The sequence below is a fragment of the Camelina sativa genome, chromosome 19 (assembly GCF_030686135.1).
Source record: "Camelina sativa cultivar CO46 ecotype springtype chromosome 19, ASM3068613v1".
NCBI classification, from domain to species: Eukaryota; Viridiplantae; Streptophyta; class Magnoliopsida; order Brassicales; family Brassicaceae; genus Camelina; species Camelina sativa.
This window is the reverse complement of record NC_141898.1, coordinates 14,268,885-14,291,738: the sequence shown is the minus strand read 5'-3', so window position 1 is coordinate 14,291,738 and position 22,854 is coordinate 14,268,885. Positions and strand designations below refer to the sequence as shown.

General features: G+C 38.7%; 3 protein-coding genes and 1 pseudogene across 22 annotated transcripts; 2 read left to right on the top strand and 2 right to left on the bottom strand.

Annotated features, from left to right (window-relative positions):
• Nucleotides 1-20: 20 nt before the first annotated feature.
• LOC104767853 (receptor-like protein 41 pseudogene) lies at nucleotides 21-3,713 on the top strand (annotated as a pseudogene). Its single transcript, XR_015591196.1, has one exon. The product of XR_015591196.1 is annotated as a receptor-like protein 41 pseudogene (transcript).
• Nucleotides 3,714-4,624: 911 nt separating this feature from the next.
• Nucleotides 4,625-15,306, top strand: LOC104766415 (chromatin modification-related protein EAF1 B). 15 transcript variants are annotated; one of them, XM_087502234.1, is made up of 23 exons: nucleotides 4,685-5,095; nucleotides 5,761-5,816; nucleotides 5,910-6,030; nucleotides 6,139-6,193; nucleotides 6,286-6,383; nucleotides 6,459-7,815; nucleotides 7,916-8,035; nucleotides 8,250-8,447; nucleotides 8,806-8,994; nucleotides 9,091-9,171; nucleotides 9,288-9,345; nucleotides 9,425-9,936; nucleotides 10,040-10,093; nucleotides 10,351-10,396; nucleotides 10,620-10,816; nucleotides 10,895-10,948; nucleotides 11,028-11,108; nucleotides 11,305-11,442; nucleotides 11,530-11,646; nucleotides 12,219-12,319; nucleotides 12,404-12,598; nucleotides 12,722-13,091; nucleotides 13,350-15,306. In XM_087502234.1, the coding sequence occupies exons 3-23, from the start codon at nucleotides 5,942-5,944 to the stop codon at nucleotides 14,910-14,912; spliced, it is 5,673 nt and encodes a 1,890-aa protein (XP_087358360.1). In that variant the 5' UTR covers nucleotides 4,685-5,095; nucleotides 5,761-5,816; nucleotides 5,910-5,941; the 3' UTR covers nucleotides 14,913-15,306. The 15 variants fall into 15 exon arrangements, with proteins under 15 accessions (XP_087358350.1, XP_087358352.1, XP_087358348.1 ...); XM_087502232.1 differs by having other exon boundaries at nucleotides 12,713-13,091; XM_087502233.1 differs by having other exon boundaries at nucleotides 9,419-9,936.
• On the bottom strand, nucleotides 15,276-16,720 carry LOC104766414 (uncharacterized). The gene has a single exon (XM_010490299.3). It carries the CDS (start codon nucleotides 16,388-16,390, stop codon nucleotides 15,470-15,472), a length of 921 nt encoding a protein of 306 aa, XP_010488601.1. The 5' UTR covers nucleotides 16,391-16,720; the 3' UTR covers nucleotides 15,276-15,469.
• Nucleotides 16,721-17,908: 1,188 nt separating this feature from the next.
• LOC104766413 (phosphatidylinositol/phosphatidylcholine transfer protein SFH9) lies at nucleotides 17,909-21,900 on the bottom strand. Of its 5 annotated transcripts, none has more exons than XM_010490295.3 (16): nucleotides 21,587-21,900; nucleotides 21,375-21,408; nucleotides 20,982-21,291; nucleotides 20,786-20,885; nucleotides 20,362-20,628; nucleotides 20,186-20,263; nucleotides 19,990-20,091; nucleotides 19,853-19,902; nucleotides 19,653-19,752; nucleotides 19,470-19,556; nucleotides 19,315-19,386; nucleotides 19,145-19,217; nucleotides 18,686-19,062; nucleotides 18,524-18,598; nucleotides 18,300-18,435; nucleotides 17,909-18,219 (listed from the first exon to the last, which is right to left on the bottom strand). In XM_010490295.3, the coding sequence occupies exons 2-15, from the start codon at nucleotides 21,379-21,381 to the stop codon at nucleotides 18,382-18,384; spliced, it is 1,752 nt and encodes a 583-aa protein (XP_010488597.2). In that variant the 5' UTR covers nucleotides 21,382-21,408; nucleotides 21,587-21,900; the 3' UTR covers nucleotides 17,909-18,219; nucleotides 18,300-18,381. The 5 variants fall into 5 exon arrangements, with proteins under 5 accessions (XP_010488597.2, XP_087358346.1, XP_010488599.2 ...); XM_087502220.1 differs by having other exon boundaries at nucleotides 19,990-20,095; nucleotides 21,587-21,897; XM_010490297.2 differs by having other exon boundaries at nucleotides 21,763-21,871.
• Between the last annotated feature and the right edge of the window lie 954 nt (nucleotides 21,901-22,854).

Genomic DNA, 22,854 nt, shown 5'->3' with positions numbered 1-22,854 from the left:
GTTGGGTACTGTGCATGGCACAATTGTTAAATTCTCATTTTTATTTTGGACTAAACTCTCATGTTCTCTCTCCCTTCCTCATGTAACATGACTTTTTTTTCTTCTCTTTTTTGGGGACAAAACCTCACGTAACATGACATGTGAGTAAAGAGTCACAAATATCAAAACCAAGGAAGATTCCAATTGTGCAGCTTGGTGTGTAACACATGTAGGGGTCAATATCAGACTCACTCACCCCATCATCTAACGCGCCTGTAACCTGTAAGTGTGCTCATGATCCTCTAATGGAAAAGATTCATTCAAGGAAGAAAAAATGACGCTCTCATCTTCTTGACCATTTTTCAAATTCTCTTTAGCGCATATCTCCTATTCGGTTTAACGATCTTTTGTTAGCTAAAACGATACGTGAACACTTTCACTTTCCCTCGTCAACTTCAAAATTTGATACTTGACAAATAAATGAAAACAACGCCAATTCTTCTTCGTAAAAGCACGTACGTAACGTATAGGCCTACCAAACGTCTCCAGTATCCGCAAACGTATCCAATGTGTTTGTCCTTATGCGAAGTTTATCATGTTATTTTGAACACCAATGTGAGAAATTTCAAACTGATGTGGTAATGCCAATTCATATTATACTTCAGAAAAGTCATCTAACATGGATTTCACTTCATGATTTGAGTGGCTATTAGCCACTTAGAGCCATACTGTTTCTCCAAGCCCGAATACAAAGACGACTTGCCTTAGCTCTAACTTCTTCCAAGTCAATTTTTGTTTGACTACGCAACACTACACCCTATCTTTAGTTTATTTATACCAATCTCTTCCCTGACATTTCTTATATCAAATTCCATTCTTTCTTTAAAAGTTTTCATCATGTCTCAATGGTTTATGCTTTTGGTATTTCTCTTGCTACTCTTACTCTCTTGTGTCTCCCCTTCTAGCTTATTCACTTTCAAAAATCCTGTTGTTGGTCTTGTTGCTTGTGGTCCCCACCAGATTCATGTCTTTACGCAGTTCAAGAACGAGTTTGATACTCGTGTTTGCAACCATAGTGACTTCTTGAATGGGGTGTGGTGCGATAACTCCACAGGCGCGATCACGAAGCTACGACTAAGGGCCTGCCTTAGTGGAACTCTGAAATCCAACAGTATCCTTTTCCATTTTCATCAGCTCCGCTACCTTGATCTCTCTCACAACAAGCTCACCCCCTCTTTTATCCCTTCTGAGTTTGGAATGCTCAACAAATTAGAGGTTTTATTTCTTTCAGGTAGTGGCTTCCTCGACCAAGTTCCTTCCTCATTCAGTAACCTAACCATGCTTTCCGTTTTAGCCCTTAAAGATAACGAGCTCACTGGTAGTCTCTCATTTGTGCGGAATCTACGAACGCTCACAGTTTTAGATGTTTCTGATAATCACTTTTCTGGAATTCTGAATCCCAACAGTAGCCTCTTTGAGTTACACCACCTCACCTACCTTGATCTTAGTTTCAACAACTTCACCTCTTCTCCACTCCCTTATAAATTTGGTAATCTCCACAAACTAGAGTCCTTGTCTGTTACCCATAATAGCTTCTTTGGTGAAGTTCCTCCCACAATTAGTAACCTAACCCAGTTAACCGCATTGTTACTTCACTCGAACTACTTCACTGGTAGTCTCCCACGTGTACAAAATCTAACCAAGCTCTCCATTCTAGCACTTGATAATAATCACTTCTCTGGAACCATCCATTCTCCTCTCTTCACTATGCCTTTCTTATCAAGTATTTATTTACATGGAAACAATCTCAGAGGTTCTATTGAAGTTCCTAATTCCTCTTTCTCGTCGAGGTTAGAGAGTTTGTACCTAGGTAAAAACCATTTTGAAGGAAAAATTCTAGAGCCTATATCAAAGCTCATCAACCTCAAAGAGCTCGACCTTTCATACCTAAACACAAGCTACCCAGTTGACTTAAGTCTTTTATCCTCTCTCAAATCTTTGTTACTCCTTGATCTTTCTGGTGATTGGATATCTCATGCTAGTTTAAGTTCGGATTCGTACAAGTCCAACCCATCGACCCTAGAATTGTTATATATAAATCAGTGCAACATTAGTGAGTTCCCAAACATCTTAAAGACCCTTCATAATTTGGAGTATATTGACGTATCCAACAATAGAATCAGTGGGAAAATCCCAGAGTGGTTATGGAGCATTCCTCGTCTGAGATCAGTGTTAATTACAGATAATTTGTTAACTGGCTTCGAAGGTTCACCAGAAGTTTTAGTAAATTCATCGCTGCAGTTCTTAAGCATGGATTCAAACTATTTAAAAGGAGAACTTCCACATCTACCACTCTCTATCAACTACTTCACTGCACAAGGCAATGCTTTTAGTGGCGTCATACCTCTTTCAATCTGCAACAGAAGCTTGCTTGATGTCCTTGATCTAAGTTACAACAACTTCACCGGTATGATCCCTTCGTGTCTCACTAAATTGTTGATTTTGAGTCTCCGGAAGAACAACTTAGAAGGAAGTATTCCAGACAAGTATTATGCCAATGCAACTCTATGGACACTCGACGTTGGCTACAATCGATTAACCGGAAAGCTTCCAAGGTCTCTTCTAAATTGCTCAGCTCTGCAGTTTCTTAGTGCGGACCACAATGCAATCAACGATACATTTCCTTTCTTCCTTAAGGCTTTACCGAAACTACAAGTTCTTATCCTCCGTTCAAACAAATTCTATGGTCCAATATCTCCTCCTAATCAAGGTTCTCTGGGATTTCCTGAGCTGCAGATACTTGAGATAGCTGGTAATAAATTTACCGGAAGCTTGTCCCCAATTTTTTTTGTGAATTGGAAAGCATTTTCACTCAAAAAGAATGAGAATCTTGCGCTATATATGGTATATGATGTGAGTCTTTACGGGCGATATAGCCTCAGGTATATGGAAACTATAGATATACAATATAAAGGTCTATCTATGGAGCAAGAGAGTGTCCTTACTTCCTCGGCCACCATTGACTTTTCTGGAAACAGACTTGAAGGAAAAATTCCTGAATCTATCGGTCTCTTAAAAGAACTCATCGCACTCAACTTATCGAACAACGCCTTCACAGGCCATATTCCTCTGTCTTTGGCCAATCTTATGAAGCTGGAGTCACTAGACCTATCAAGTAACCAACTCTCAGGGACTATTCCTAATGGACTAGGGACTCTCTCATTTTTGGCGTACATCAACATTTCTCACAACCAACTCACTGGTGAAATACCACAAGGAACACAGATAGTTGGGCAAGCTAAATCGTCCTTTGAAGGAAATGCAGGGCTTTGTGGGTTGCCTCTTGACGAACGTTGTCATGGGACTAACGCGCCACCATCACAACAGGATAAAGAAGAAGAAGAAGATGAAGAAGAGGAACAAGTGTTGAACTGGAAAGGCGTGGCAATAGGGTTTGGTCTTGGAGTGTTACTTGGATTGGCAATAGCACAACTCATTGCTTCCTACAAACCGGAGTGGCTTATTTGTCTGATTACGTGCGGAAACCGTTAAGATTTTCTTTTGTTTTTTGAGTTTGAATTTTGCCAAGCTGTTGTTGGTATTGTATTGAAGCATTTCCTTACGTTAATTTCTTGTATCTTTATCCTATGTTTCTGTTCTGTGTTTGACAAAAAAAAAAAAAAAAAAAAATGTTTCTGTTCTGTTTTGTTTTCTATAAAATAACAATGTTGAAATTCTTCTCTGTAGCATAATCATAAAGTAGCGTAAAGAAGAGGGTGTATGAGAGTGATGAAACAGCAGAGACTCAAAGTTGGATTTTAGATTACAAGAAAACATTTATTAATTAATCTAAGCAAACCACAACAGCTTAAAGGATCATATTTCAGTACTACTTAGTCATCACATTTCTTTATCGCTAACAAAATCAGTTGAAAAATATATAAAAGAGAGACCGGGAAAACAGAACTGAAAAAAAGAAGGCATATATCGGACAGAGTTTCCCATTAGCTTAGTAGAACAATATAATATGGGCCTTCTAATCCCTCAATGTATACTTGTACTTCTTCTTTTTAAGTTTTAAGCGCACTTGAAGCCATGACAAACCGAGAGGTAAGTTACTAACTTCTGAACTAAGGTTCTCGGATTTTGTCTACTAGCAGAAGCTCAATTTTCTCACTGCGGTCAAGAACCTGCATGTTAATGAATTACATAAAAGCTCAGTTAGTTTTCTTTGCAGAAGTGGGCAATGAGCAGAGACAATTCAAGTCATATATGACATATATTCTAAATTTGTAAGATTGACATAGATATATGATTCAGACCTTCTCAATGTTCTCAATCTTAACACCATTGACTTCAGTCAATTTGCAGCAACAACTCAGACAACCCAATACATATATACTGAATGGAATCAGAATACTTTACTCTGTTAATAATAATATTGGCATAAAACGTTGACGTAATTATCCGAAAAATCTGTAGACTCATTTTTATTATTGTTATTGTTTTATTTTATTCCAACAAAAGACAAACTAAAATAAATTTGATACTAATCCAGTGATGTAGCCTGAGATTTGTGTAAAGGTTTCATAAGATGGAAACTGTTTATACAACTTATATATACTACAAAAAGGCCCGAAACAACAAGAGCAAACAAAACAAAAAAGAAGGGCCTTATTTGGTCAAAATCTCAGGCCCAGAATCCGGGGGGAGAGAGAGAGAGGGAGAGAGAGTCGCATACTGCGTCGAGGAGAGAGAGAGAGAGAACGAAAAAAAACATCAACGAGAAGCCAATTTTTTTTTTTTTTTTGGTTTGTTGCCTTTCTTCTCCCGAGAGGGAAACCAAAATTGAATACAAAAATTGCTGAATTAGGAATCAATCTCGCAACAAGCAAAGCAATTTCACCGGATTCCATGTCGTAGGAGCTCTCTCTCATCTTTCTCTGAGAAATTGATTTCGTCTCTGATTTGGGAAAACACAAAAAAAAAAAGCTTGGAAAGAGGTGTTTTTGGGAAACCCTAGGAGAGAGAAACTAATTTTAGAATTTGGGTGATTTTGCCCGAGTTTTGTGCCCTAGCTTTTTGCGTTCGTTCCCGTTCTACGTTCAATTCCCAGGTAAACTCTAGCTTTCTCACTCTTCTTCTCAAACCCTAGAGTCCAGCTTTGCTGGAAGGTTCTGTGATTTTTTTAACGTTTTGGGTGCACTGCTTCTCATTTTGCTAATTTCTATCAGGAATGTGAATTGTTTTCTGTAATTACGTCTCTGTGATTCTTGTTTCTGCCTCGTTTAGCTTCGAAATGTGTAATACTTGATTGAAGAGTTCGTGGGTACGACATTAAGTAGCTCGAGTTGATCATTTCTAACTTTAGGTTTGGATTAAGCTTCGAGGACCTCTCTGCTTTGAGGCAACACTACATTTTTTTTTGGGTATCGTAGAGTTTTATTTAGCGTTATCCTGGAATGAGTAGTTCTGAGCTCTGTAATGGGTTATTTTGCTTCTCTACATCTGATCTTCTAAATGATCGAAAATGGGAGAGGCGTTAGGTGTAAAGATTCTCTGTCAAATACTAGATTCTAGGGAGTTATCTTCACTTTGATGTTCCTTTGGATAGTGGCTCAAACTTTTGAATGATTTTTGTTTCATTCTGCTAAGCTACTCGATAATCTGTTATCATATGACACTGCCATGACTTTCTCTGGGAATTTTTGTATGTTCTCTGCTTTTTCTGTATCATGAGAACTTACTACATGCGCATAGATTGACCATTATTATTTGTAGGTCGACATTTAGATGTTACTGGTTCTAACTTCTGCAGTATGATCATTCGGAATGCTGTAAATACTGAAACCTTCTTGATTTAATTTTCAGTTAAGTTAGAATTCGAATTTATGGTACATCCAAGGTGGTGATGCATGGAAACGTTTCAGGATATCTTCTAGTAAATGCTGAGGTTGATTCCATGGGAGGAGTTATTGATAGTGGAGGTGGTATTGGTGTTAAAACATCTCCGCGCCGAACAGCAATTGAGAAGGCTCAAGCGGAGCTAAGGTATTTCTGATTGAGACTTCTTGATCTTCTGCAATGTGTTTAAATGCTCTACAATTTCTACAGCTATTAGTCACTTCCGATGTGTAACAAAGATGCTTGTTTCAACAGGCAAGAGTATTATGTCCGTGAGGAAAGGAGGAGAGAATTGGAGTTTCTGGAGAAAGTATGCATACCTATATATCCCTGTTCTCTTTTTCTTTTTCTTTTTTTCCAAAAACTTATGATGACGAGCCTTTACTCTTCTATCTGCTTCAGGGCGGTAATCCCTTGGATTTTAAGTTTGGCATTGCAACTTCACAAAGCGTCCAATCTACATCACTCACAGATCAGCAAGCAGAGCATTTTGTAAACAGGTACACTCTTGTTTGTTGTAGTTCCCCATTTATTTCATGGCTTAGCTCATCATTATTTACCCATAACCCCCACAGTGAAGTCAAGGATAGTTTTGCCCTGACTGCCTCACCACATGGAGACTCTGTGGAGAGTAGCGGTAGACCTGGAGTTCCTACAAATTCTGAACCCAATACAGCAGATAATCTCTTACTGTTTGATTCTGAAAACAAGTCAGTTGAAGGAGAAAGAAATTTGAGATATCCTAATAGGCAAAACAGAACTTCCGAGTCAGAACGATCCTCCAAAGCAAATACCAACCAGAATACCAAAGAAACAGAAGATTCTGCCATCTTTCGCCCGTATGCTCGAAGGAACAGATCAAAGATTAATCGGGATCCATCTCGGTCAAGCTCTACGGATTTAGTTCAGAATCGTGGTGGTCTTGCAACGTCTATATCTATTCGCAGAGGATCAGTGGAAGGAAAGGGTTGCATTCCCGAAGCAGCGAATCAAAAGGATAGGCATACAACTTCCGTATCTTGTCCAATATTTGCAAATTCAAATGGTAATATCGTTCCAAAAAATATAGTTCCCAGCAATTCGCTGAATACTAAGGTGGATGGTGAACCTGTTGTACGAGAGAGTACTGCTGGATCTAAGACTAGCCTATTGAAAGATGAAGCCGACATTACATATAGAAAAAGCTCTGCATATTTGTCAGTTGGAGAGTCTGGCCTTGCTGTGGAAAAGGCACAACTAGTTTCGACTGGTACAGAGATTGGTTCTCCCAAAGCTGTAACAATAGCTGGTGAGGAAAATAATTCCACCCAACTGAATGGCCTAAGAGATTCCACGGGAGAGGAAGAAAGCTTAACAAATAGAGGAGCTGCAGGGACTAAAGGGTTAGAGTCAGAGTCTTCTCTTGCTAACAACATAGAAGTAGATGTAGGTAATGGAAGGGATCTTTATAAAGTGGACAAACTTGACTCGGATGAAATCTCTATGCAGAAGGCTGTAAGAGTAGAGGGGTTGCTGAGTCAAACGGTTGATGAAATGACGAAAACTAAGATTGAGGATGAGACAGGTCGACCTACTACCATTATTAGTGAGTGCATTCCTGAGAAATTGGTTAAAATTGAAAGTCAAAATCACAGAAGTACAGCTGAGATGCAAAATGAAGAGAAAGGTTCTGAGACTGAGGAAAGGCTTCAGGATGGGTTGGTTGTACCCGAAAATGACAGGAAAGTTGGTAGTCTTTTACCTGAAAATCCTAGCAGCTCGTTGTACCCTGAAATTCCTCAGGCATCTGTAGACACAAGTTCCTGCGCAGTTGGCGATAATTTATTGTCAGGAACTGACATTGAAGAATCAAAACATCAGCCGAGCTCAGATGCAGTAGTGTTTGATACTGCGAAGGAGGACTCCATCCTTGAGGAGGCACGGATTATACAGGTTTTCTTCTTCAACTTGGCTTTGTGATCTTAAGTTGACTACCTTTTGAAGAAGTTATATACCTATTCATCGTTTTATGTATGACATAATACACTAACAGGCAAAGAGAAAAAGAACTGCCGAGTTATCTTGTGGTACTGCACCAGTGGAGGTCCGTGAGAAATCTCAATGGGATTTTGTCCTCGAAGAAATGGCATGGCTGGCAAATGATTTTGCGCAGGTCTGGTCTAGCTAAATTAGCTTTCTAACTTAAATTCTGTATATCTGCATGGAATTTGTCTAACTTAATTTGAAAGCTGCATTTTGTGGATTGATATTTTGTTTATTTCCAATAGCATCTAGACATTTGTCTGCTTAAATGAGCTTGTCCACTTTTATGTTAATAGGTGAGTGTTCTGATTCCAATTTATTACCTTTATCTTTTCATCTTCTAGGAGCGCCTTTGGAAGCTGACTGCTGCCGCACAAATTTGCCATCGAGTTGCTTTGACTTGTCACTTGAGATTTGAGGAACGAAATCAGCACAGAGAGCTGAAAAAAATAGCTTCAATCCTATCTAATGCTATCTTGCAATTCTGGAGTTCTGTGGAGGTTCCTGGGGAACTGGAGGAGACAAGCATGGAAATTGTTAAGGTATTTTACTGTCAGACCTTAATTTTTGGTTGTGGGAATGGTCTTTGATGGCAATGGTGATCATATGGTTCTTTCCTTGTCTTTTAAATCAGAATTATGCATATATAGATATATACTCGTTAAATTAAAGCATTTACAACACTGACATCCTGGAACCATATTATTATGTTTGTGACTGGACTGTAAAACGACACATTTCTTCTGATATTTCCTTCATATGATGGCGAGGCCGGATCTTTCTTATTCACTTGCATTGTCTTTCATAATTACCTTCAGAAGTCTCTGGTTCTGTTACACTTTTTCATATGATATTAATAACTTAATGGTATCCTACTAAGTAATACCGCGTTGTATGCAGGATACTTGCCAAGAATCTAATTATGTGAATGGCAGAATATGTTTAGCTGCGGGTGTCAAGGAGTATGCTAGTAGATTTTTGAAGTATAACAACTCTTCCATCCCCTATCATTCAGCTGCACCGTCAACACCTGACAATATGTGCGACTCAGAGATATTGGATATATCTATGGTTGATCAGCTTACAGAAGTATGAATCTCTGAAAAGTTTTTCCGCAACCTCACTTGAATACTATTGCTGTGGATAGCTCTACAATATTGCTTATTGAGCTTTTTTATTGTGCAGGCAAGCCTCTTTTATTCAGTTCCATCTGGTGCAATGGAGGTATACCATAAGTCCATTGAGTCGCATCTTACACGTTGTGAGGTATGTGAGATTTTTCTGTGCTAGGAGCTCTCATATTGTAACCTTGATGACGTATATTTTCCTGAGAATATATATCTATTCTCCGAAGTTATTTAACAGTATGTCTCTGTTCCCAGAAGTCCGGAAGTAGCATGCAGGAGGAGGTTGATACATCGGCTTATGCTGCTGCTGGAGGTATGCACAATTCTGGGTTGTTTGAGCTTCGCATACTGGTTAAATATTTGCTAACTTTTATCTCTAATTGTAGATACAGGATATAATGTTACTGCTTTCGATGAGGATGAAGGAGAAACAAGTACCTATTATCTTCCGAAAGTTTTCGAATCGAACAAATCATTTAATACAAGCCACAAAAAAAGGAAGAATCTGATGAAGTCTCATTCTGCCCGGTCATATGATCTTGGAGATGATTTACCATACGTCAACTACACAGATGGGTCTAACTCATCAAGCTTGATGGCAAAAAGGCCTGCCAGTAATAATAATATTGGCTCAGTTCCGACGAGGCGAGTGCGCACTGCTTCCAGGCAGAGGATTGCGAGTCCTTTTGGCTGTGCTACTGCTGGGAATTTATCAGTGCCCTCGAAGACAGATGCGTCTAGTGGGGATACTAGTTCTTTCCAGGATGAGCAAAGTAGTTTACATGGTGGATCGGCAGTCCAAAAAGGCACAGAGGTTGAATCAAGTGGTAATTTTGAAAAGCAGTTCCCTTATGACATGGCTGAAACCTCAGGAAAACCTAAAAAGAAGAAGAAGACTCATCAGGTAGTTTGCAATGTCAGCATATCTCTTACTATTTTGCAGAATAGTAGTTGCTATTAAAATTAAGTTGACATTGCATTGTAATTTTCAAATTCATCTGTTGCAGGGATCCGCATATGACCAAACCTGGCATCTCGATCCGTCAGTCCATGTTGAACAGGTGAGTTCATTGGTAATATCCTAATAATCAATTTGAACAAATGTTTAGGGAAAGCATGCCAGGAGTTTAGTTTGATGTTTGTGTCCTACTCTTGAGATTGTAATACTTGACATGTTTGTTTTTTTTGTTTCCGTTTTTATCTAAAGGGGTGACTATTTCTTGAAATGAGAAATTGAAGTTATAATAGTTGACAAATGTTTACCCTGCACTAAGAAGTGACTTCTTAGAAAGGATTCTAATTGGTGCTTATTTTGCAGAAGGACCACTGGAAGAAGCGACCAGAGAATCATTTCGATATGAATGGTATTATTTGCAAATTCGTTTTTACTTTGTGGTGCATTGTAGCTCTTTTGCGGTTGGTGGGAGCCTCAGCCTCACTTTGTCTATATAAATCAAACAATACTCCTTGGGGATATCATGTTTTAAGCAGCATTTTTTGCGTACATCTTATCATTAACCACCAATCATAAAACTAAAGCAATGATTGATTGTATAACTTTGTGACAATTTAATTGTCTTTTATAAGGTATGTATGGTCCTCATAGTGCAAAGAAGCAAAAGACCACCAAGCAATTGATAGAGAATAATTTTGATATTGCTATTCCTCACACTGGATCTATTCCATCTCCGGCGGCTTCCCAAATGAGCAATATGTCCAACCCCAACAAATCTATCAAATTTATTGGAGGTCGTGATAGGGGCAGAAAAATAAAAGGCCTCAAGGTATGCTGTGGAAGGTTTGCTGACTCCATTCACTTTTGTCTGAAATATTTGTTTTACACTAGAATTTGTTTTTCTCAGATTTCTCCTGGCCAGCATGGTTCTGGAAATCCGTGGTCTCTATTTGAAGATCAGGTTTTTTATTCGCCGTTTTCATTAGCATCGATATACTGTTGGTTGCTCTATGAGTATCTAATTTTTTTCCACCATTTAGGCGCTTGTTGTCCTGGTGCATGATATGGGCCCTAACTGGGAGCTCATTAGTGATGCCATGAACAGCACTCTTAAAATTAAGGTAAGTGCCTGTTGTTTTGAAAAAATCTTTGGATTCTTTCTTTGGTACATCTCGAACAGAGTGGTAGAGCTATACTTCAATAGAAGATATATATATATATATATATATATATATATATATATCTGTTTTTTCCTATTCGTGTCCGTGAATAACTGGTATTTGGTACTGGCTGATTGATTTTACATCGTTTGTCTAGTGTATATATCGCAATCCAACTGAGTGCAAGGAGCGTCATAAGATTCTGATGGATAAGAATGTTGGTGATGGGGCTGATAGTGCTGAAGATTCAGGGAATTCTCAGTCTTATCCATCTACTTTGCCTGGCATCCCAAAGGTTTTATCTTAGCTCTGAGACGCTGAACAAAGTGTCTTCTATGTTTAGACTATTTTAATTTTCCCCGGATATGTTTGTGATATTCAGGGAAGTGCGAGACAGTTGTTTCAACGACTGCAAGGGCCAATGGAGGAAGATACCCTGAAGTCTCATTTTGAGAAGATTTGTTTGATTGGGAAGAAGTTGCATTATAAAAAGACACAGGTTAGTGCACCTACTGCTTTGTTACTCTTTCCAAGCTTGTAACCTAAAACTAGTGGATACTGTCTTTCTGCAATTTTTTTCCACTCATAATTCAATCGTTGCCTGGCAATAGGGATAGTTCCTCGTGTATGTACTGTGTAGGATGAAGGAGATAATATGATGGGTGAGGTAGTCCAAATATTAGTTTTTGAGTCCCTTGTGGGAAGAATGCTGAAGGGTTCTTAATGTATAGACTTATAGTGCTAGAGAGTGTTCTCAGGGTTTCTTTTGTTAACGGAATTCAGTTTTCAAGCTATACTGGAGCTGGTAACGTTTTTGCTTGTTACATCCGGGCTATGGAACTTGAGAAGATAGATTTTCTTAATTCAGTTTTCAATTAGCATAGAGTTTATGCTAAGAAAGGCATATCTCAATCACTCTTATTTGACATAACAGGTCTGCATGTTTCTAAGTATAGCCGCAACATTTGCTGTAGTCACATTGTAGTTTGAAGTATGAATCTTTTAAGGCCCTAAATCTGTTATCTTGTTACTGTTTTTGTATGTTTGCGACTGTTTCATCTAATCTTCAAGAATGATGGTCGGGATCCCAAACAAATAGTACCAGTTCACAATTCACAAGTCATGGCTCTTTCTCAAGTATTCCCGAATAATCTGAATGGAGGTGTTCTTACGTAAGTTTTGTTGTTCTCTTAAATTTACATATACCTTGATTACAACTTTTGAAATTCTAATATCTTGCTACTCTCTGGATGAAGGCCCCTTGATGTCTGTGATGCATCAACTTCAGGTCAAGATGTATTTTCACTTGAAAATCCAGGTCTTCCACTGTTGAATCAGGGAACGCCAGTGCTCCCTACTTCTGGAGCACATCCATCCACTCCTGGATCATCTGGTGTGGTTCTCAGCAACAACTTGCCAACCACATCTGGCCTCCAGAGTGCTTCTGTCAGGTAGCCCTGTACTGAATGGTTTGTCCTTCTGAATACACACGTCTGTGAATTCTCTTCTCAATTAACGTAAGGGTTATTACTTCCTTTGATATTTGATATATATTTTCTGTTTAGGGATGGTAGATTCAACGTTCCTAGAGGGTCTTTGCCACTTGATGAACAACACCGACTACAACAATTTAACCAGATGTTATCCGGTAGAAACCTGCAGCGACCTTCCTTATCAACTCCTGGAGCTGTCTCAGGAGCCGATCGTGGACATCGCATGGTTCCTGGTGGAAATGCTATGGGTGCAAGTGGAATGAACAGAAGCACACCCATGTCAAGGCCTGGTTTTCAAGGGATGGGCTCCTCAGCAATGCCAAATACTGGTAGTATGCTTTCCTCTGGTATGGTAGGAATTCCAAACACTGGAAATATTCATTCCGGAGGAGGAGCTTCTCCAGGAAACTCCATGCTCAGGCCTCGTGAAGCTGTGCAGCATATGATGCGGGTAAGCTATTTGGATTTTGTTTGCTGCTACGCTAATTACGATACTTAGTTTTAAGATTTCTCACATGTGGGAACTTAGCGTAATTACCTATTTCTTACTTCACCACTTGGACTGATTTTATCTGGCTCCTTGTTTTAGTTTGTAGACGTTCAGCGCTTCTGATTTTTGTCAACCGCTGGTCGATTGTCATTTTGAACCTGTTTGTCCACATTACAATCTATACAGTGACGATAAAAAACTGATATGCATGAGTTTCAGATGCAGGGTGCTCAAGGGACCAGTCCGGGGATCCCAGCTTTCGGTGCTTTGAGTTCTGGATTTACCAACCAGACAACCCCTGTTCAGGCGTACCCAGGCCATCTTTCCCAGCAGCATCAGATGTCACCGCAGTCACATGTGCTTGGCAACTCGCATCATCCTCATCTCCAAAGCCCAAGTCAAGCTACTGGGGCACAGCAGGAAGCATTTGCTATCCGTCAAAGGCAAATACACCAGAGGTTTTTGCAGCAACAGCAACAGCAACAGCAACAGCAACAGTTTCCAACATCTGGTACTATGATGCCACATGTACAACAACCTCAGGGCTCTTCTGTTTCTTCTTCTCCACAAAACAGTCCTCAGACTCAACCACCCGTTTCGCCCCAGCCATTATCGATACCCCCAGTGTCGACCTCTCCTAGTATTAATGCTTTGGCACAACAGAACCCTCAAAAATCTCAGTTGCCGCTTCATGGTCTAGGTAGGAGTCCTCAGTCTGGTGCTCCCGGAGTGAACAATCAATCTGGAAAACATCGGCAGCGACAACTTCAGCAGCAGTCTGCGAGACAACATCCACACCAGCGGCAGCCAACACAAGGTCAACAGCAGAGTAAACAATTGAAGGGGATGGGTAGAGGCAACGTGATCCATCAGAACATCACTGTTGATCAGTCACACCTGAATGGTCTCACCATGGCCCCAGGAAATCAGGCTACCGAAAAAGGAGAGCCAGCGGTTCCAGTTAGGCCAGATCAGCAGTCTAACGCAGGGACTACTACTAGCACGCATCTGCCATCTAAACCATTTGTTCCTCCCTTGTCTTCAAATCATTCACAGCAACTGCCAAAAGCTTTCCCTGGTACTTCGTCTCCGTCCCAACAACAGATGCAATTACATTCAGAAAATAGCATCCAAAGCCAGAGCTCACCTGCGACCCCATGTAACATCTTATCCACCTCTAGCCCGTCAGTTACACCTTCTAACCATCAGCATTTGTTGCTACACCAAAAGCAGCGCAATCAAGTGCAAACAGCTCAACGAGTTATTCATCATAATCATCTAGGGAACTCCGAGTTATCAAAGAAGTCCCAAGCTGAACGTATGCCACGTGTTCCGCAGTCTGTCACCAATACCACCCAAACTACTAGTATGGGTACGACGAAGGGTATGCCTCTAGCGAGTCATGATTCGAAAAACGTAAAAGCAGTTGGTTCTACTGCGGTGCCTGCTTTGGAATCTCCATCTAGTGCCGCCTCTGTGCAAAGCACAGCTTCTAAAGTAGTAAACAGTTCCAATACAGATTCAGCTGGGAATGATCCAGTAACAACACCGAACCAAGGACTAGCTCAAAAGCATGTATCTGGTGGCTTGCTGAGTCACGGGATAAAGGTTGTGACACAGAAACAACAGTCTCTACCTTCAGAAGAAAAGAGACCGAGGTTGTCAGAGAAGCTGAGTGTACAAAATCAGAAACACCTTGCTTCTGAGCAGCAGCAGCAGCCTCAATTAGAAGAATCACAAGAAGTATCATCTTCGAAGCCTCCTGATACAAAAGTGGAATGAGAGGCATAACAGATGATGAACCTAGAATCTTGAGTAGCTGTAGACCCTGCAAAGGCATAATAGGGAAGAAGATGGTGGATAGGATAAAAATTCATGCAGGTCTTTTTGCCTCTTTTGAACACAGAGAGAGAGAAGGTATCATAATGTAAATTGCCACTTGCATCATAGAGAAGTAGTCTCTTCCTTCTTCTTCTTCCCATCTTTTGGTTTGGGAGAGAGTAGAAACAGTTTATAATGTTATGTACAGAAAAGTCTCTACTCCTCCACCCACTTTTTTTTTGTTTCCCCCCTTTTCCTCTAACTTCTCTTGTAGGTTTAGGTTAATTTGATGATGTATCATTGTTCTGTCTCTTTAATCTCTTATGGTTAAAAAAAAAGTTCACATTGCTTCCCATAACATTTTTTTTGTCTATTACACATCAACATTAGATTACATGGTGCACTTTCTAGAATCGTTAACAACTATGTCACCAAAAAAAGAAAAGAAGAACAACAACATAGCATCGTCATCATCTTCTGTAACTATTATTGACTTAATTAATAATAATATCTTCTAGTTAGAAAGAAGAATCAAAGGAAGAGTTGAGAAACTGAAGAAGCTGAGCTTGAGAAGTCTGAATCAAATTAATCCTTCTAATCTCCATCTCTTTACGAAGCCTCACTGTCTCTTTAGCAAACTCCATCTTCTTCTTCTCCATTACCATAACTCTCTCAGCAAACGCTCTAATCTCCGCTGCCACAGCTCTCGCTCCTTTCCTCCGCCTCTCACCACCATCACCTCCATCTTTGTTCCTCTTCCTCTTGGACGATCTCTCTCTTTGTCCCCATGACAAGAGTCCTCCACCAACTCCAGCAAATCTATTAACCGTACCAGGTCTTCTCAGTATGTAATTAATACTCCTCGATTTGCTCTGTCTCTCATCTTCTTCCTCTTCTTCTTGATCTTCTTCTTCATCGTCTTGGTAGTTATTATTCGAATTCGGAGGTAGTCGTGTGAGAGGACGAGCTGAGATGGGAGCAGGGTTCGAATCCATTTCCTCCATTTGATTATAGAAAGGCCAAATCGAGATAGGTCCCATACTCTGTCTCTCTGATCGGAATCTTTTACGCAACTTCTCAATCTTATGCCTACACTGAGTAGCTGACCGGTCAACGCCGGAGCGAGCTGAGACGGCGACGGCGATCTCTTCCCAGTGGTTTGATTTGAGAGGACCACGGCCAATTGCGTCCCATTTCTCTTTGAAGGATTCGATTAGGAGGAGAGTCTCGTCGTGAGTCCAGAGCACAGGTTGGGTTTTTCTGGCGACGGAGGAGGTTGTAGCGGCTAAAGCTATGACGGTGCTATGCGATGGTGGAGGAGAGGATGGATCCGTGGGTTGTGGAGGAGAGGGTTGTTGTTGTATCTGATGCGGCGGAGTTGCGGCGGAATTAGGGTTTGAATCAGAGGGAGGAGAGGAGGTCGGCGAAGGCGTCGCCATGGTGTTTTAGTGTAATAATTTGTTAATTTTGGGGGCGTCGGCATTTTATGAGTTTAACTCCGGTTCGGTCGGATCTTTGGGTTTTGTCTTCTCGGCCCAACAAAAATTGTAGTAGACCTTACGCATGGACCGATGATCATATAAAAATTTACATACGAATAGTTTCAATTGGTTTACTGTTTCTACTAAACGTGGTGGTTTACTAGTTTTTACTGGTTTACTGCTTCAAGAAAAAATTGTTAACCACCTAAATTACCAAACTTAACCGGGTTTATTCAATAGATATTGGCTACGGCAAGTGACCTTCTTAAACCATCTCCAATGGTTTTCCTTATTTTTATCTTTAAAATAGCGGTGACTTTTGCTTTAATGAATACATCTATTTTTTAATCATAGAGATTCTTTTTTTATTTTACTATTAATATCTTTTACTTATAAAAGTTGCAAACTAACCTATTTAATTTATGAAACTTTCATAAAATTATGATATTATTTAAATTTTTAACATTCATAAATATTATTTAAATATCATATTTATTAAAAGAAATACACTGCATCATATAAAATAATAAAACGTAGTAGATTTTTTTAACCATCGTCATTGGTGTATTTTTCCAAACTTTTAAATACCAAATCTTGACTGTTATTTTTGTTTATCTGATATGAGAACTGAATCTTACGACAAACTTTCAGTATTGTGTTGTTCAATACAAAACCTCCACTTTATTAAATTATTATTAAACTATTTAAATATATATTTTATTTATTTTGATCATAAATATAAAAGTGTTAAAAGTGCAAAAACCATTTTATAAATAAAAAAGTTCAACTCTATTATAAAGGAAAAAATAGAGTTCATTTATATATAGAGAAAAAAATAAAGATCTCTATTATAGAAGTAGAAATAGAGATGAGTTGGAGTAGATTTTACTCTAAAATAGAGTTAAAAAGCAAATATAGAGGTGGGTTGGAGATGCCCTTAGCACAGTCTCTCTCTCCTAATGTATATGTATGTGAAACTGAAACCTCACATAAGCATTTCACGCAGCTTCTCATTATCCTCCTCTACCCTGAGTCCACTACTCCCCTCTTCTTTGAACTTGTTGACCTGACCTCTTCTTGCTCCTTTATCCCTACTTCCAGTAATTTTCTGTACATGCACCCATTTTCTTTCTTCTTGAACTTATGTTCATGCAGCAGAGGAGAACTTTGAAGTTCATCTATTTGAAAGACAACCTAATGATATATCCTTAGAATTTCCAATTGCACATACTATGTATGTGAAGAATCGTGGAGACAATGTTCTCAAATCTCTACGCATCATTTGAAGTTATGCACTCTGCAACACGTTCATTTCCTTGAAGTTTTGCTTTTATTGGAGTCCCAAAACTCCTTGGAACTTTTCTTGCAAGATCTGCTCCAGAATCGTCTTGTCATTAATAAGGGTTTGTTACTTGAGGCTTACGCTAGCGGTTTGGTAGACCAGATTAACTACTCTACCAAATTTCATTTCTGCTCTTTTTATCTTTACTTGACCATAAAATGTAATTGTATTTGTAAATTGTGATTGTCAGTAGAAAGAAATACACAATACATACTGTAAAATCATCTGTTTTTTTGTTTTTTTAATTCCCCACAACTATTGGATTATATTATACTATACAACAATGATGTGCAATAGAATCGTTATGGGTAAAAAAACTAAAATCCCAAATAAGTTCACTAATGCCTCTGTTTTCTAACCTAAAGAAACTAGTAAATAAACAATTGTAAGCTCTCTCTCTTCAGTTTCACTTCATGTACCATTTTGCCTTTAATATATATACCATCTGACAAAACCAAAACCAATAAAGGATAAGAAGTCTAACTGAGCAAAACAAACACAAGAGATGAGAGTGATATTTCTCACCTGTAATAGTAGTTAAGAGGGTGAAGTAATAGCTATGCAGAGACTTTGGATATGAGATTCAAAGATAAATTTATTCTGCAAGTCAGTTTTCAGCTTGGAAGTTTCTGCAATGTCTTGGCCAGCACGAACGCATTCCCTGCGTTGAGCAAAGAAGAGAATGTTTCATATTGATGCACACAGAGTTCGATCACAGGCGTTCACATAAGAGAAGACTAAGCCCTTACCGTTGAGCTGCTCTCTTTCAAGTTTTCCAAACACTCAGCGAGTTCAATTTGTTTTGAAGCGGTCAAAAAGAGTGCCTGTCACAACATTAAATCCTAACTTAAGTCTAATGCCTGGAGACATATAGATCCTCAAACAAATCAGAGGATGAGTCTATAGTTTACCTTTTTTGTCTTCTGTAAATCTTGCTCAATGGATTTGATGCGGTCTAATGAATCACGAAGTATATCTTCTTTCTCCTGAGGAATGCTTGAGGGTTTATCACACAAAACTGTGACCATGGTCTCCAAATTTTGCAACCTCAGCCAACATGGATGAACAGACTCTCTTCCTTGCACCTGAGGAGGAGGAACATGTTGCTGCGGGACCGAAACCCTTACCTCCGGTCTCAATTGGTTCTCTGGTTGCTTATTTACAAGTCGTCCCAAAATCCGGAACATGAGACATAGACTGCCAAGAAGTTGGAGGATAAAACGAGCCAACAAACTTGCAACCTTCTGAAGAGAGTTACTTTCTACTGTCAGATTACTGGGTAATTGATCTGCAGGAAAGTGTTGTACAGATTAGTAGAATCTTATCTCAAATAGATAATGACATGAGCACACAGAGTGGCTTTCACCTACCTGTTGAATCAGACTCTTCCATTCTCCCAACACCAACTGCTTCAGCTTGATTGCTCAACTGAGCACGTTTGTCCTGGAAACATAAGAATACGAGTTAACCTTTCATTGACAATATTACACAATGACCATACAAAAGAGCACCAACAGACTACGTTGTATACTAAACTAACATGTTCAGAATGCGATTCTCTCTCCCTAGCTTGACCTCCATCAGGTGACGATATTTCTGTGTTTACATGGTGCTGCAGGAAATGAAAAGGTGATATTAATACAGAAAGTAACAGAAGTCAATCACTGCTACAACTTGACTAGAACTAATACTCACCCGCAAAGCAAATAATTTAGCTACTTCTCCATTCTCCAAGAGCCCTTGTTCTTTTGTTTTGTACATTGCATCTCTCGAACGCACCAACTACAAGTATGATGCAATACATAGATTTTATTAGATAATGCTTTTCAAGAGAGAACATTATCTAGAAGAGAAAAAGTTGAGCTGAAAGGATCATACTTTCATTATCTCCGGGTCATTCCAAGGCCCCTTGTTGAATCGCATACACCCACCCTCATTTACACACAAACAACTTCCTCCCAGAAACTCGGGAAGCTCACTGTGTAAAGAAAATAACAGAGTCTAACTTTATAAGCCTCCAAACAACAAAGCCAAACTGGATTATATTTAATTGCCACAGATAAAGTAGGAATTCTGACCTTGGATCTATAATCTCAAGAAGGTGACTGCGAAATTTGTTTCCCAAAACCTGCGCAGTAACCAATGTAAATTGTTGGTCAAGTTGAAACATCTGAAAAGTCCGGTATAAGGCTTATATAAGTGGAAGATGTAATACATGTATCTTAGAAGTAGTTTTAGGGTCGAGAAAGCCTTTCACTGTGTTCCATATAAGCTTGAATCCGCTTCCAGCATTAATAATGTACATCTGATTCAATGTCTGTCTTCAATGAACCAAAACCAATGTAAGTGTTCTTCAATGGTCAAAAAGTGTATAGGTTGCCATTCAAATAGCTTTCATTTCATACACCCACCTCAGGATAGTTGTCACCATCAATTTTCTGCATTCGCATTACAAGGTCCTGAGCTAATTTTCTAAAGCTTATCCAGCTCTGCATCAAAAGAACCATTTAAGAACACAGAACGTGACAGAGAAATTCTGGTAGCACTGAAACAGAATGTTGAGAAAGGAATATATAGAGGTACCAACCACTCCATGCACATCTATTATGGTTGTGGAAGAATTTATGTGCCTCTTTGCTGCGATCGAGCAGGCTGGAAACTTCTCAGAAAAAGTCTTTTCAAAACCCTGTACATGATATCTCAAGAAACGCTCCAATGTGGTAACCTTCATTAGCTTTCCGGGGTCAATTTTACCAAGCCGTTCAATGTAGACAGGCCGGCCTTCTCTATCTACACCATGGTAACCATGTGGATAGTACTGTTGTACTTCTTCGTACTCATCATAAACAAAATCCTGAAGGGAATAAGTCATCATTGCCAGTTAGGAAAACAGCAAAAACCCATGTGGAAAGATTCTTAGAAAAAAATAATTCTCAGTTTTGAAAAGGTTTTGCAGCACTCATAAAACAACAATATCTTTACCAACTCAAAGGAAGGTTCTTATCCTTAACCTGCATTATAGTATCAACTCCATTCTCTTTCCTCCACTTTAGCATTTCTTCCCACATCTGAACAGCTTTATCAATATCAAATCTCCTCGCCTTCAAGAATCTGAAACATCAAACCTTAAAAACTGATCACCACAAATCAACATACTTAACTGAATCCTGAGATATCTAAACATGATCCTCTAGTATCTCCTATTACCTCAACATTGTATGATAATCATCGTGACGAGATGGAAGCAAATCAAGAGAAACCAAAGCTATTCTAAACACATTAACTGCTTTCTCCTCTTCTTCATCCCTCACATCCTCAATCACAATAGGTGCATACTGATCAGCAACACGCTTCCCTCTTTTCCTTAAACTATGTGTCAATTTACTCGAAGCTTTGATTGCTTTCTTCTTCAAAGATCTAGAACGAGTTCTTGTGATCTTCTCATCCTCTGAAACCTCAACAACGTCTTCACTCTTTCCTTTATCAGTTTCTGGAACCAAAAGTATCTCACCTAAAGCTAAAAGAAACAACAACAGAAGCAATCAAAACAACCAAATCAAAATGAATCAAAGATTTAGCAAAACAAAATCTGAATTTTACCTGGCATTTGTATTAACGTATAAACCTCTGTAATCTGAAAAGAGAATTGGAAAAAAAAAAAAAAACACAAATGTGAAAACCCAGAAACTAGATTCAACAAATAAAAACGGATCCTTTTATCCATCAACACCCAATTTAAAGATCCAGAACCAACGAAAACCCCAGAAATGATTTCAAATTATATGTCTTTCTTATTCAAGTTCTTTTCGTACCTAATAAGCGATCTCACGAAATCGCGGAGTATCTAAAAAATCAGAACTTTCTCTTTAAATTTCCCCGATTTAGGTAAACAAAAACCAAAAAATTAAAAAAGCTCTCTTTCTCTCTCTCTCTCTCTCTCGAAACAAAAACGTCTCAATCAGATTACAAAGTCAAATCTTTTATATACATATACGTATAAAGCTTTCCTCGGAACGTAGCTTGGAGAAAGTTGAAGACGAAGCGTCGTATTCAAACCAACATTAAATGCAGAGACGAAGAAGACGAAGAAGAGAGGAGAGAAAGCTTCGTGATGGTTATATTCGCCATTTTTATAGCTTGCTTTAGTTGGAGAAGAAACGGAAACCGAATAGTAAACCGGATTAAACCGGAGATTTTTTTTTATCAGTCAACATTTATGTTTTGAGTCAATGCGTCGAGATTTGGAGTAAGTAATTAAACGTTACGGCTAGTCAAAGATTGTTAAAAAAATAAAGTTACCTACAATTAACGGCGAGATTAAACGTCCGTTTGGTTGTTGTAGTAAGCGGTGGTTACGGTACGCGTAGGCGAAAAGCTAAAACTAACCGTAATTTTCAATTTTTAACAGTGATTGTTAAGTTCGGTTATGTGATTTTGTTTTATTTTTCTTGGTAGGTCCACCGACAGAATAGTTTTATTCCAAGTCATATCCAGTAATAATTTGACACGTGTTAAGTGCCGACGCTGGTATTTTTACTATTTTAATACGGAAGTGAGGAAGTGCCACGTAGCTAACTTTAGGTTCCAAAAAAGGGAGAGGGACAGGTAGACCACGTGAGTTGATATATTCATGGCCTTTGCATATGAAAGAATAAAAACTTGTTTTTTTTTGGTTTTTGGTGATGGCGATTACACTAATTTTAATTAAGCTTTTAACTAGTAATGAGGAATTTATACTAATATTAGATAATGATTAGTTTTTATCTATAAGATTTGATTTCGGCTCATAGTTCAGTCTTTGTCATTTTAGTCTTCCGTATTTTTCCTAGGTATCTCTCGTTCATAGGAAATTTCTATTTTTAATTTCTAAGTCTCAGTTTTCAATTTGGCTTTCTTGTGGACTTTTGCTTTCCTTATTAGGACTAATAAAATACAGTAAAACCTCTAAAAATTAATAAGGTTGGGACCATAAAATTTTATTAATTTATAAAAGTTTTAATTAATTGATAAATTAATAAAATAATAACTTATGAAAAGATTTTTTTTATTTTCATAATTTTGAAAATTTTATATTACCAAA